Source organism: Geotrypetes seraphini, chromosome 1, assembly GCF_902459505.1.
Source record: "Geotrypetes seraphini chromosome 1, aGeoSer1.1, whole genome shotgun sequence".
In the NCBI taxonomy this organism is placed as follows: Eukaryota; Metazoa; Chordata; class Amphibia; order Gymnophiona; family Dermophiidae; genus Geotrypetes; species Geotrypetes seraphini.
In genome coordinates, this window is record NC_047084.1 from 209,103,398 (window position 1) to 209,117,979 (window position 14,582).

Consider the following 14,582-nt stretch of genomic DNA (forward strand, 5'->3'; position numbering starts at 1 on the left):
GCCCCTTCTATCTCCTCCCAGAGCAAAGCTGTCTGTCCCCAGCACACCTCCCCTCCAAAGCAGCCCCCTTTCCCTCTCCCTGTCTCTCCATGGCCCCTTCTGTCTTCCCCCCAGAGCAAAGCTGTATGTTCCCAGCACACCTCCCCCCCAAAGCAGCCTCCTTTCCCTCTCCCTATCCATGGCCCCTTCTGTCTCCCCCCAGCACACTCCTCCCCCAAAGCAGCCCCCTTTCCCTTTCCCTCTCCCCCTGGCTCCCGGTATTGATCCCCTTCTTACCCTCCCTCCATCCCGGCATCTTCTGGCCTGCTCCTCTTCAAAGCAGCCTGCAATCGTGGTGGCCGGCTTTAGCGAACCTAGCAGGCCGCTCTCCAACTTGATAGCACGTTCCCTCTGACGCGATCCTGTGCGCCAGAGGGAGCGTGCTACTGAGGTTGGAGAGCGGCCTGCGAGGTTCTTTAAAGCCGGCCACGATCGCAGGCTGCTCTGAAGAGGAGGATCAGCGGCGGCGGCGGCAGTGGTGAGTGAGGGCGGTAGATGTATTCCCTGCCGAGGACGCGGGCAGGGAGAGAGCACAGTCGCGCGCCTTCAGCCACCACACGCGCCTCCAGCCCCTGCAAGCGCCGTGAGGTGTCAAATAGAATACTGCCACAGAAGCACACCTCACGGCGCCAGGAATCACGAATTTTCAAGAGCGCATGCACGCTCTAGGGTTTTATTATTATAGATTTGTTCTAAACTGTAATACTGATGAAGCTTGCCTAAGGTCCAAAGAAAGCTTATTCCAAGAAGTAGGGCCCAGCACAGAAAACATCACTTTCCGATAACTCAGAAGTTTAACTACAGACAAGGAAGGCACATCATAACAAAGCTTATCTTTAGAACATAAACTCCGTGACGGTTGGTAAATGTGCATCAGCGACCGCACCAGCTCAGAACCATTAGCATGCAATAGTTTAAATATTAAACACAGTGTCATATTTGATACACGCACTGATTAGTAGCCAATATGATAAGATCCTAAAGAAAAACTCCTTACAATTAGCTTCCTGATCTGGAAACACTAGAAAATGCACTTAGCAGGTAAGCTTTAATTCTGTTAGGTCTGAGGAAATTTGATTGATGAGATATAGAAAGGACATGAGAAATATACTTATACAAAATAAAAATCAAACAAATGGATTCTGTCTCTAATTTAATAATGCAAAAAGAGTCAGTTTCTAAATACCTGAAAAATCAGCACCTGTTACCTCAGTTTGAGCATCATGTTTAGATTCCTGTTCATCTGTCATGATTTTTCAAAGGTTACTGAAATAAAAAGCACACTCATATCTATTAATTAATTTTGTAAGGAGTAGTGCAATGAGAGTTGCTGGGCCGAGAAATACACCAGTAATTACAATTTGTATCATTCCCACCTTACCTTACCTTTCACTACATATAAGACTGAACATGTCTTATTTTGTATAGATTTTTAACATTTTATGTATGTAACTCCTTGTAAACCGTTTTGGAAAAAAAAAAACGGTATAGCAATTTTAAAAATAAGATCAAAGACCCAGAATCATGCCTTTGTGAAAGATAGGCGCTGGAAGTGTAGGCCAGGGTTTTTCAGGCCTACATGTCTGGTGCCTATCTTTGTCGAGAATCGCACCTACAGAGGCTCTTTAGGCCATCTAGCACCATATGCAGCGTTTGCCATGCCCATAGTGGCGTTAGGCAGCTTAAAGTGCCCATGGAGGCATGATTCTGGTGCTGATTTTTTAGGCACCAGTAGGAGCTTTGAAACTCAGTTAAAAATGTTGTGTGAGCGGCATTTTTTTACTGAGCTTGGGCAGGCACCTATCGGCGCCTATAAAATTGGCATCAGTTAAAGAATTTGGGCCAAAATGTTAAGACTACAGTTATAGAAGGTATGGACGATTATGAACAACTGTTCAGAATGATACACGACAAAACAAGAAAAGTGTGATCCTCTCTCTTGCCATAAATGTTGCACTAATTTATACAGACAAATTCTAAAATAATATCTATTTTTCTACACCAATGGTTTTCAACCCAGTCCTTAGGACGCACCTAACCAGTCAGGTTTTCAGATATCCACAATTAATATAAATGAGAGAAATTTGTATAGAATGGATGTAGTGCGTACAAATTTATTTCATGCACATTAATAGTGGAAAGTGTGACAACATGGCCAGCTTGAGAATTCCTGGCTGAGGACTGGGTTGAGAATTCCTGTTCTAGATATTTCACGTTGTTACGACAAGAAACTCACTAACAAATAGATGAGAACGAAAATAAGTGCTATAAGAAATCTTTCAATCACTGAACCCAAACTCCACCCCCAAAATAAAGCAAAAAAAAAAAAAAAAAAAAAGAAACAATAAAATTGTATACACTCACCAGCGTAACCCTGATAAGAAAACAAACAGAATGAAATGTTCCAAATTTTGGAGCGTTTTGCTTTGGTAATTCTTTGAAAGCCACCATATTCTCCTCCCACTGCTAGGTTTTGTTCCTTTATTTTGATATTTTATTATTTATTACATTTCTATCCTGCACAATCCAAAGTTCTAGGTGAGAACAAAGTAAACCAAAGTTCTAGGCGAGAACAAAGTAAACCAAAATGACAAATATAAAATACAAATTAAAACTTAACAATTTGCACTCCAAATCAAAATATTCCTCACCTTTTTCCTCTAAGGAAATTTCCACATAACATAGGCTTATTAAGAGTTGTCAATTAAGAGCTTGCATAAACAGGATGGTTTTCAATTCCTTCTTAAAATGTAACAAAACTGGATGATGCACAAATACTTAATGGTAAGGTGTTCCATAATTTGGGGTCTTTCCTTACACCTCTGATCATATTAACTGGAAAGAGGGAATCTCAAGCACAGTATAATCTGAAGACCACAAACCCCTAGTGGGATGATACAATCCCAGAGCAGAGACAATAATAGGAGAAACCATGTCATTAAGCACTTTAAAAATCAAACATAAAATTGTAAACGTAATTCTTTATTCAAGTTTCAAGTTTATTGGATACCTGATATACTGTCTATCAAGGTTATCTAAATGGTTTACAATAAAATCACTAATAAATATATTAAAACAAAATTCAATTAAAATTATAATAATATCACAGACAGACTGAAGTAACGTGATACCAAAAGGGAAGAGGGGAAGGAATGCATAATTACATTGAGATAAAAGAAAAGAAAAAAATAGAGAGGAAGGGGGAAAGTACAATTGGAGGGGAGTTGCTTGTTTAGTTTAGTTTGTCAACCTTGGTCAAATGGATGATATGGATCCATATCAAGTGCTGAAAGCATCTTTGAATAAGAGCATTTTGAGTTTAGATTTAAATTTTCTTAATGAAGCTTCCAGCCTGAGATCTAACGGCACAGCATTCCACAACAATGGAGTCATTCGATTGGCAATCAGTGAAGGAATTTCAAAATTGGAGTAAGAGAAGCATATATCTGGTAATTCCAGTCAAAACTCTAGCACTGGCATTTTGGGCATGTAATAGTCTAATGTAGGAAATAAGAGAATGGAAAGCTTTGCAATATGTAAGCAAGCTCCACAACAGGCTGCCAAACTGTCAGTGGTAAATATGATCATCTTTAGGTTCTTTCATGCCCTTTGTATGACTATTGCAATGTTTTGGTTTTGAGTGCTCCAGCTTACTTGTTGAAACCTATATAGTTGGCTCAGAACATGGCTGTTCATATTATAGCTGGAAGTTCAAGAGCTGAGCGTATCTCGCTAGTACTGAAAAATCTTTATTAGCTGCCAGTAAAACGGAGGATCCACTTTAAGATTTTAACTGTTTGTTGTCTTTTTTAACTTTATTAATTTTCAAGACTTACAAAAAGTGCAAACAAATATACAAACAGATACAACAATTAACAGCACTTGTATTGGAACAGATATTAAAACAAATTACCCTACATCTTCCCCCTCCCTTTCCCTCCCTCCCTATCTGGATGTGTGTGGAAAACTAAGAAATTCCAGGAATTAAGGATTTTACCGATTTTATCAATCTTCTATTTAACATATGCTTCCAACGGACCCCATATTTCTTTAAACCTTTTATTGTTTCCCAATTGTTCTGCATTCATTCTTTCAAACCACCAAAAAGAAAAGTTTAGCCTATCATAATTTTTCCAGTTCTTGGTTATCAATTGTATGGCCACCCCCGTCATAATCATAAGAAGTCTGCTTTTATGTGTGTCAATTGGACACCTGGGTCTTAACAATGTCACAAATAAAACCACATCATAAGACTATGTTAATTTTGCCCCAAATTGCTTTCCAAAAATTAAGTATCAATGGACAATAGAATAACAAATGATCCAGTGTCCCTACTTCAAGATGACAGTGCCAGCATCTATTAGACTTTGAATTATCCAACTTTTACAAACAAAGATTTTAACTGTTATTCATAGAGTAATTTATGGAGAATGATCACCTTTTTTGATGGCGCTTATCAGAATCTACAGTCCACCATGCCCAATGAGATCATCAGATAATTTAATTTTGAATGACCCTTCTTTTCCAATGATTCACTTAGCCTTAGATGACATTGGATCTAAATTTTTTTTATGTGAAGGGTGCAAGGCTTTGGAATACACATCTTTACGCAGCTTTATACATCTGTTGTGTCATTCAACTAGATTCTGCATTCCTGCAGAGAAGTTTTTGGCTGCTCCCGAAGCTAGGTGAGCACCTCTTCATTTACTTCATCATCAGAGGTGAATCTGCAACTTTGCAGTGTCTCCTTCTGTGTACTGAAGATGTAACATACCCCCCCTTTAAACTGCGATAGCGGTTATTAGCTCAGGGAGCCGCGCTGAATGCTCCGCGCTGCTCCTGACACTTATAGGGCAGCAATGCTTAGGGCCAGGAACCACGTCTAACTTTAGGGGCAGCTATTTATACCAACTGAAACGTGGTGTATATCCTCGCACCTAAATTACACGCGGGTCCCCCCTTATTCTACAACTGTGCATGCAAATGGCAGCTGTGTCTAAATCTACATGCATACATTTTAATTCCAATTAGCACCTATAATTGTTTAAGATCCCAAGTATTTACGCTAATTAAATTGTACGTAGCCAAATTTGCACACTCAAATTTTAGCATTTTTTATAGAACTTGGGGGTTAGTGCAGCACAATAAATTAATGTACCATTTTGCCAGTTAACAAGTGTTAAGGGGCAAAAATTGTGCAGTAGTCCTGTAACACATTGGCAACTACACTCCTAAGTTGATTTAACATAATTTGATTTAACATGTATTAACTTAAGAATTAAAGCATGTTAAGTCAATTAGTGTGCTTTAAAAAGTCCTAATGTACTTTAAAAATATTTATTAGAACAAATATATGAAATGAACCAAAAAAAAACCCCGCCAAAATTGGAGGGAAACAGCCCACATGAGACGGCAAAGAAAGACCCGCACAGTTCATGAACTCTGTGCCTGCCACTCTGTGTGGACCTCAGTTACCAATGCTTAAACACCGATTGTCAACTCTCCATCATGCCAACCATATAGGCAACCAAACATGATGCAGTCTTGGTTATAACTGTACTGTATATCATCCCCAATTATTGCCAACAATATTACATTTATCAGCCAAGTTGTCTTCCCCCACCCCTCCCCCCAGCTACAGAGCATCCTCACTCGCAGCATGTGACAATAAAGTGATCTACAACATTGGAGCTGCTGAACTTCATCAATATTTTACCATTTGCAGGACACAAACCATAGAAATCTTTCTAGCATCGGCCTTAGTTCCCCCATGCTGGATTTGGCAAATCTTTTTAGCCTTTTGCCATTTGCAGGACACAGACTGTAGAAGTCTGACGTCAACCTTAGTTCCCACTATTCTTGCATAACACCACTCCTCGACAGCCATGTTGCATTTCCATCTTCTTTCTATTTAGGTATCCTCTGTATCTATCCCACACATTTTTGAATTTGCTCTTCTTGACTCTGTCTCTCTTAGAAGCATGATCCAGGCGTACAGTACTCTCTCTGTGAAAAAGTATTTCCTGACATTATTCCTAAGTCTACCTTCCTGCAACTGTCATTCATGTTCTCTAATTCTACCGCCCGCACATCTCTGGAAAAGGTTTGTTTGTATATTAATACTTTCAAGTACTTATAAGTCTGTATCGTACCACCTCTCTATCTCCTTTTCTCTAGCGTATACATATGCAAGCTCTCCAGCCTCTTCTCATACATCTTATGGTACAGACCCTGTACCATTTTTGTCATCTTCCTCTGAACCATCTCAAGTCTTTTTATGTCCTTGAAGAGATATGCCCTCCAATACTGGACACAATACTCAAGTGGGGCCTCACCAATGACTTGTACAGGGCATCATCCCTTTCAGATTCCCATTATGGGTTAAAGATGAAAAGATTAAAGCAAGTACAAATAGCAGGTCAAGTGACCATTTTGTTACGGAGACAGTTTTATCATACTGTTCTTTCTATTCCAAGCAAGCTATGATATATATTAATATCAGACTTCTGCACTAGGGACAAAAGGCAGTGTGCTTCCTGTAGCCTCCACTGTATTTAGACAGATGTGGGTTTTAATGTACTGATTCCCCAGGGGGTTTATTCAGAAGAAGCAAAGGCATTTCTGGATTTCACTGTCACTCCCAGGTAGCTGGTGAGCAAAGGCTGCCAAGCAGAGCTTATCAGACTTAAATAGACTGTGTAGGTTTCCTCACTATAGAAATTTCTCTGCCATGCTGAGAAATCTTTTATGGTTACAAATACCACAGGAACGATGGAAGGATATATTCGTTACTTTTCCTGTGTACTGTGAAGTTCTTAGTCCTGGATTTGTGATATTGAAATAGCTTGTTTCAAAATTAACAAATTTTGACCTCCAAATTGCAAAATCGGCTACCTGATTCCTTGAAAATTTATGTGACTGCTGGACAGAAAAGGAGAGTGTAGTGAATCTGTGGATGTCCCTTACATTTTAAAAACATGTCCTAACATTAGAAAGTTAAATGCAAGTCCAGAATGCAGAGGAGTAGCTCGTGTAGGCCTAGGACAACCCGGCCCCTCTATTTTTTTCTTCAGCTCTACCCAGCTGCTGGGAGCACAATTCCAGTGGCTGGTAGAGAGTCCTAAACCCCACCAGCTGCAGAAACTGGTATAGCCAGACAGTCAATTTTGGGGGGTCATCCCCCTCCCTTTCCCTCCCCCCCTCCCCCCAGCCTGTGCAGAAGTTTCTCTTTCCCTCCTTCCCTCCCCCCAGCCAGTGCAACATCTTCAGGTGGCTGGTAGTGGTTTCTACATGCTGCTGGTGGCTGACCCGGATGCCTTCCCTCTGACGTAAAATGCAAATGCGTCAAAGGGAAGACTTTTGGGTCATTCACCAGCAATGTTCATACACTGTAAATTCTATGCCTTGATCATCCCTCCATTGCCAGTGGCCTGTGGGCGAGCCTGAGTCTAAACTTGGCAGGCCAGGTCAATCCAGGCCTGCTCCTTGGCCACCCATGCCACGCCTTGGGCATCCATAAGCATCTCTATGCGTCTCCATAGGTGCGCAACATACACCTACAATGTAGGCATTCCCCCCCCCCACACTTTTTTTTTTTTTAATGTGCATCCTGATTGGCTGTGAGATGGCGTTAGGATCCCACCCCGCCACCTACAATCAGGATGCGCATTTGCAGAATCAGGCACTTTTTGTGCAAGAAAGTCCTCATGTATTGTTTAACTGGAAATCTCAATGGTTTTCCTGTTTGAAAACAACTATGAGATGAATGATATTTTTGGATATTATCAGCAGGATGTCCCAATTCTGATTTGGATGTTCTTTCGAAAATTCCTCTCCATGTGTTTTTATAAAGTAGCAGCTAAGAAGGCACCTACTTACTCTCTTACACCAATATAAAATTACCTTATAAGGGGGAAATTCTATAAGTGGGTGCCTCCTTTCAAGTTCTAGAACAGCATCTGGGTGCCTAGCATAATTAGCATGCCTTCCATTTACATGCTTGTAGTTATACCAGCTGTAGACACGACATAACTGCAGGTGCTTAAATGTGGCAAGGGTGATTGTAACTTACAATATTTCCTAAGCTGCGCATACCACCTTGCATTTACATGCTATGTCACACACCCTTACAGAATAGTCCATTTGCTGTTACTTGTTTGCATAAGTGTAACGCTTACCGGCAAAAGTGCGGGTGTTCTGTATTTTTATGTGCATAAATGATGGCAGCCAGTAATAGAACAGCCCTTTATATGCCTAACTACCAAAGTTAGGCATCCAAATCCTTTCAAACTCCAATTCTTAGGGCTAGATTCACTAAGCAAACCGATAATGTACCGATCAGTTTGCAAGCCCTTTGCGACCCGATTTCCCTTCTGCAGTATTCACTAACCTGTTTTGCGATCCGATTCTGATCTGCGCATTCAAATGAGGGGAACTGCATACAAAGTAGGCAGGGACGCGATTCACTAAACAAATTTGCCGATTCGACTGTGCTGGCCGATCAACCCAAAAAGCGATTGCTGAGGACGAGTTGCTGAAGCCCTTTCCGACTGCCTTCTGCCGCCCTGCTCTCAGCCCTGTCTACCCCGATATCCTGCTTTCCCGATCTGCCTGCCTGCCCTGACTGTAGCTGGCCTGATCGCCTGCCTGCCCCAATCTGCCTACCTGCCCTGACGCTGCCCTGATCGCCTGCCTGCCCCGACTCTCCCACCCTTCCCTGCAGTGTAAAACCATGGTTTTAACCTGCAGGCTTTTAGCGGGTTAAAACCACAGGCTGTAAAAAAAAGTTGAAAACAAGAAAAAAAAAGTGCCAGGCCGGAGGTCCAAGCCGGCAGATGGGGCGTTCCTCTGATCTCCCCCATCTGCATATTGGAGTTTGCTGAATTTGTCGGACCTACCAGGATCAGGCCCGGATCAGGCAGTTAAGCATGAAATGATTAATTTTGCTGGATATAGAATTATAAAATCATTGCCTGAACTAAAGTGTGTTTCTAATAGACTCTAGCTAGCCATCTGCTGTAAACCTGAAACAAAGGAGTTAAGCACCTATTCAGTGGATAACAAAGGATGGCAGTATCTCCTCATACCACAGTTAACTAAGCAAAAGTATGAACTACCCTAGTCTAGATGGACAATGCTTAGTAATCAGAGGTTTGGGGACCTGAAACTTGAGAACAAAAGACACAGAGCCTAAGCAACTCAAACTGAGATAAGACAAAAGACACTGAAACTTTCCAGACAAAAGACACTATTAAAATTCAATCAGGTCCTGCCTAACCAAAAGCAATTTAGATGACTTTACTCAGACAGAAACAGAAAAAAAAAGTTTGAATTGAATTCCTGAGCTGTGATTGGATACTATGCTAGACTCAGGGATTGGACATTGCTCCTGGGTTCCTGCCTCAGTAATTGGACAGAACTTCAATCCATATAAAAAGAGAAATTTACCTATGCTCTTTCTTTTTGGATTGTGGCTGGACATTCTGCACCACAGGCCATGTGATCTCAGCTAATGTGCTCTCATCTGCAACTGAAGAACTGTTCTATCAGCAAGGCCCAGTATCAGAGTGGGTTACTTTCAATTCAGCTTAAATTAATCATTCTACTTCTATAACAATATTTTATCTTGTGGCACATTTCCCTTGTGTGAAGATCCCTGAATGGTAACTAAAATTACTACCTTGCTTGCCTAATCTTATAAATAAATTTGCTTTGTGAAAATAAAATTCTAATTCTTCTCAAATGCTCTAAGTTTCTGTTCTTTAATATCATACAGAGCTAAGCTTTAAACAGGCAGTACAATTCCCAAATTAATATCTATTTAATATAAAATATATTCCTCTCTTTAAGAGTGATATATTTTATTGGCAGAGAATTCTTACACCAATAGAATACAATCTATTTTAAATGGTATGAAGTCAGCTTGCAATGCCCTAAGGTTGTTATAAAAAATGTCCACCATATAATATTCTTCAACTACACTGGAACTCTTGGAAGCTCACCAAGGAGCTTATCTGATGAGTAGCTTCTTAAATCCTACAGACAGAATATGGATACAATGGATGAGAATTTCTGTATGTTTTCTCATTTCACAAACATATGTATGCATGGGTTAAACTTCTCATTATGACATTTCAACATACAGTATATCCAACCCTTCAGGACTATGGATCCTATAAAATTTCTATATTGACACCATCTATTATTTGCTTGACATGGTCATTTTGGAAGGAAATAGTTTGCATTCAGTTATTTGTGACACTGTAGTGTAAATTTTGTTTCTTTACCTTTTGTGCTTGTGAGTCTGGTCCTCTCTTGATGTGGTGTGCCTCACGCATTAACAAGGAATGTTCTTCTCTGGCATTACTAGTGTCAGACCACAAGGTGCATTGCTAGTGACCAAAAGATAGACTTGTTCCTCTTTCTAGCTGTTACAGAGAACAAAAAGAGGAAAGACCATTTAATTTCACTTCAGATTTGAAATGATCCAATTTTTAGTTCAATGAATCCTAGTGGCAGATTTCTTGTATATCAAGTTTTTTATAAAAAGTTTTCAGGGGGTAGAAAATTGTTGCAAGTGACTTCCCAGGAATACTGTGCTCGTGACTTCTTGGTTCCCAGATCTCAATCTGTATACTTTGGAGGAAAGGCGGAAGAGGGGAGATATAATAGAGATGTTTAAATATCAATGTGATATAAATGTGCATGAGTCGAGTCTCTTGCATTTGAAAGGAAGCTCTGGAATGAGAGGGCATAGGATGAACTTAAGAGGTGATAGGCTCCAGAGTAATCTAAGCAAATACTTTTTTACAGAAAGGGTGGTAGATGCGTGGAACAGTCTCCAGGTAGAGGTGGTGGAGACAGAGACTGTGTCTGAATTCAAGAAAGCCTGGGCTAGGCAAGTGGGATCTCTTAGAGAGAGGAAGAGATAATAGTAACTGTGGATGGGCAGACTGGATGGGCCATTTGATCTTTATCTGCCATCATGTTTCTTATCTTCATGAAAGGTTTCTCATGAACACTGCACCTTGATTTATCTTTCCCCTCTTAGCACTGAATCAGGAACTAATGCAGAAAACTACCTTGGACAGTAGTGTATGGTTAATGAAAGCTATATGCAAGCATTAGCAGATGAGCGATGCAGAAATGGGTTCAGTGCATGACATGGTAGATATGAGTGCACAGCTTATGAAAATATATGGTGAGTAGGATATTAGCTATTGCACCCTTCTGTATGTGAAAGAGAACCATTCCTTCTACGATCAGCACAACTGTATGTTCATAACTTTGTGGCTTCCTTCTTTTATTTCTATCCCTTCCATCATACACAGCACACCAAGGATACAGAATAGAGCTTAGGAAACTTGGAAAAGAATTGCCATCTGGACAGGATGCCTGAGATTCTCACATCCACATTGCATTCAGGCATCTAAAGGAATCACAATAAATTCTCTATCATATACACTACAGCCCCATGGAAGACTGTACCTAATTATACCACAAAACAAATGAGATGTCTGCAGAGAGAACAGGGAAGTCATTTTGTCTTATCTTCCCCCTTCATAGAAGCCAGTAGGAAATCAGTACTAACAAGTTACCTATTACCCATATGAAGGGCAATTCTATAACTGGGTGCTTTGCATTTCTGTGCTCCTTGCAGTGTGTTGTTGTTTTTTTTGTAAATTCTTTATTCATTTTTTTTTAACTTACAATAAGTACGATATAAGATAAAAACCGTTTTACACTTTAACATCACTTAATATTCCATCAAAGTCTCATTCAGATCAAATATCCCCAACTGTCTTTAAACATAAGAAAACATAAAGTATCCCCCCCAACTTGGACGTGTATGTTCAAAAAGAAAAAAACAATATTCATTCTTTACAATATTTTGTTAATGGCTCCCAAATATCCTGAAATTTCTTCAAATTTCCCTGTTGTATGGCTATTACCTGCTCCATTTTAAAGATGTGACATAAAGAATTCCACCAAAAACTAATTTAGCTGGTCCCAATTTTTATAGTTTTTCATAATATGCTGTATGGCAATCCCTGTCATAATGAGCAAAAGTTTATTATTATTAAAAGATATTTGGCTCTTAGCCCTCATTGATGTACCAAATAACACAGTATCATAAGTTAATGCCACCAGATTTTCCAATAAATTATTTATTTTTCCCCAAATTGATTTCCAAAAAGCAAGTATCAATGGACAATAGAATAGTAAATGATCTAATGTCCCAGCTTCAAGATGACAGAGCTATCTAATTTCTGTAAACAAACTGGGGTCCAAAATGCTCTATGTAATAAGAAAACCCAAGTTTGGCTCATAGATGCCGACACTATACATCTCAGTGTTAATGTATAGAATACTGTCACTTAAGCATATACGTAAGCATACACTTACCCAAGAAAGTGACAGCAAGATGAGTAAGTGTGATTCAATGACATGTGTACGTGGCATAGTGCATAATGTAAGAAGAGCATGCACATGGAAGGAACATGGGTGGAGCATGAGTGGAGCTCCCACTTATCACTGGATTGTATAAATGGTGCTCAAAATTAAGCACACAAATTTAGGCATGTGCCCATTTTGCACACGTATTTTAATTGCACTAAAAATTATTGGTATTAATTGGCACCAATTTGAATTTGTGCATTCATCTTGCCATATGCTATCCTGCCTAGACGCGCATACAAAATTTATATCACATAACTGAAAAGGAGGCATGCCCATGGGCGGGGCATGGATGGGTCGGGGGCATTCACTAAAGATGTGTGCAGTATTATAGAATTCAGGGCATCTGCACCTAATTTACGTGCAAGATTCACAACGGGTTTTAGTTGGTGTAAATCCTCTTGCCCAAAGTTGGGCACAGATCCCAGTGCTGAGCACTGTTTATTGAGAAACACTGCCCTAGGTAAATAGACGTCATCCTAAGTGACAGTTCTTGAACAATATTTGATGGATTATCAAAGAGAGAGAGAGAGAGAGAGAGAGAGAAAGAGAGAGAGAGAGTTTTTGTTATGCGGAAAGAGAGTCTAAATTTGAAGCCTCTAGCTCAGAAAGCATGGGACATTTTGGATTAAAAAGTAATCTAGGATCTTCTTCAGTCCCTTTACAGATAATACCAAAAGCTGTCTCCTGCCATGTTTAGTTTCATTTCATCAAATGGTGTCCAAAAGCATTTCTTCCCCTCCACACACAGACCATTCTACAATCAAATGCTGTTCTTCAAAGTCAGAAGAATTCCCCACCTAAGATACAGGAATTTAAAACAAACTGGAGAAAATATTTCTTCACACAATGTGTAATTAAACTCTGGAATTTGATGCCGGAGAATGTGATGAAATCAGTTAGCTTAGTGGGGTTTAAAAATGGTTTGGATAATTTCCTAAAAGAGAAGTCCCTAGGCCATTATTGAGATGACTTGGGGAAATCCACTGTTTATTCCTAGGATAAGTTGCATAAAATCTGTTTTGCTACTTGGGATCTAGCTAGGTACTTGGGACCTGGGTTGGCCACTGTTGGAAACAGAATGCTGGGTTTGATGGACCTTCGGTCTGTCCCAGTATGGCAATTCTTATATAATTCTTCCCAACACTCTTGATCCCCCTGCACCCCAAGAGCTCCTTGGCAACTTAGAAACATAGAAACATGATGGCAGATAAAGGTCAAATGGCCCACAACAGGGTGATTATATGGAAATGTGATATAATTTGCTTTTGAGATATTTAATAAATTGTGTTTAAAAAAATAAAAGTGCAGAAACCTTTTGAAGGTCCCAAAACCACATTGACTGCCCATAACCACATGGATCAAGTTTAAATTAGGCATCACTGCCTTTAAGATCCTGACAGGCAACGCCCCGCTTGATGTCTGGGGTGTCGGAGGGAAGGGAAGATGAGTGCGCAGCAAGGGGTCAGAGAGAAGGAGAGGTGCCAGTACCTCCACCAAGATGGCATCCAGGGTGGACCACTCCCCCTGCCCCACCATTACTACACCACTGGCTGCCTTCAAAAGGTAAGGCACTGCAATGGGAAGGAGGAATGCTGCTTGGGGAAGACATGAAGGTTAAACATTGCAGGAGATATTCTGTGGAGCCAGTATCTCTTGTCCACCAGAAATACTGTGTAATCAAGTTTCAAGTTTGATTTGAGTTTGATGAATCGCTTATTTAGTTATACTAAGCGAGGTACAAAATTGCTAAAAATATAAACATATATTTAGACATACAATTTAAAATTTAGAATAATGGGTTAGACAAATAGACTTACAAACTGAGTAATACAAAAGGTAAGAGGGAACAGAACTACAATTCAGTATTTTTAAAGTACAGAGAAGAACCATATATGAAGAAAACAATAGGGAGGGAAGAGTGCAATCAAAGAAGGAAACTAATATAAAGTTTAAACATAATTTAAAGATTAAAAGCATCTTTAAAAGAAAACTTTTTAAATTACTTTTAAAACGACTCAAGTCATTTTCCTCTCTTAAATGCTGAGGCATGGCGTTCCAAAGCTGCGGTGCCATCACTGAAAACA

At 39.9% G+C, this 14,582-nt stretch overlaps 1 protein-coding gene across 9 annotated transcripts in view; it reads right to left on the bottom strand.

Moving 5' to 3' along the window:
- Positions 1 to 14,582, bottom strand: part of CRACD (capping protein inhibiting regulator of actin dynamics) — a 287,080-nt gene that overhangs the window by 187,726 nt on the left and 84,772 nt on the right. For 3 of the 9 annotated variants that reach the window (XR_004539459.1, XM_033944615.1, XM_033944638.1), the window contains exon 2: positions 10,326 to 10,466. The exons of 1 other annotated variant lie outside the window; for it this stretch is intronic. Coding sequence is in view for 4 of the 8 variants with exons in the window: in XM_033944615.1 (XP_033800506.1) it covers positions 10,326 to 10,376 (51 nt within the window). In the remaining 4 variants the exon portion in view is untranslated. Of the gene's footprint in view, positions 1 to 1,225; positions 1,306 to 10,325; positions 10,467 to 14,582 lie in introns of those variants that run through there. 5 more of the 9 variants (XM_033944630.1, XM_033944663.1, XM_033944672.1 and 2 more) reach the window with 5 other exon arrangements.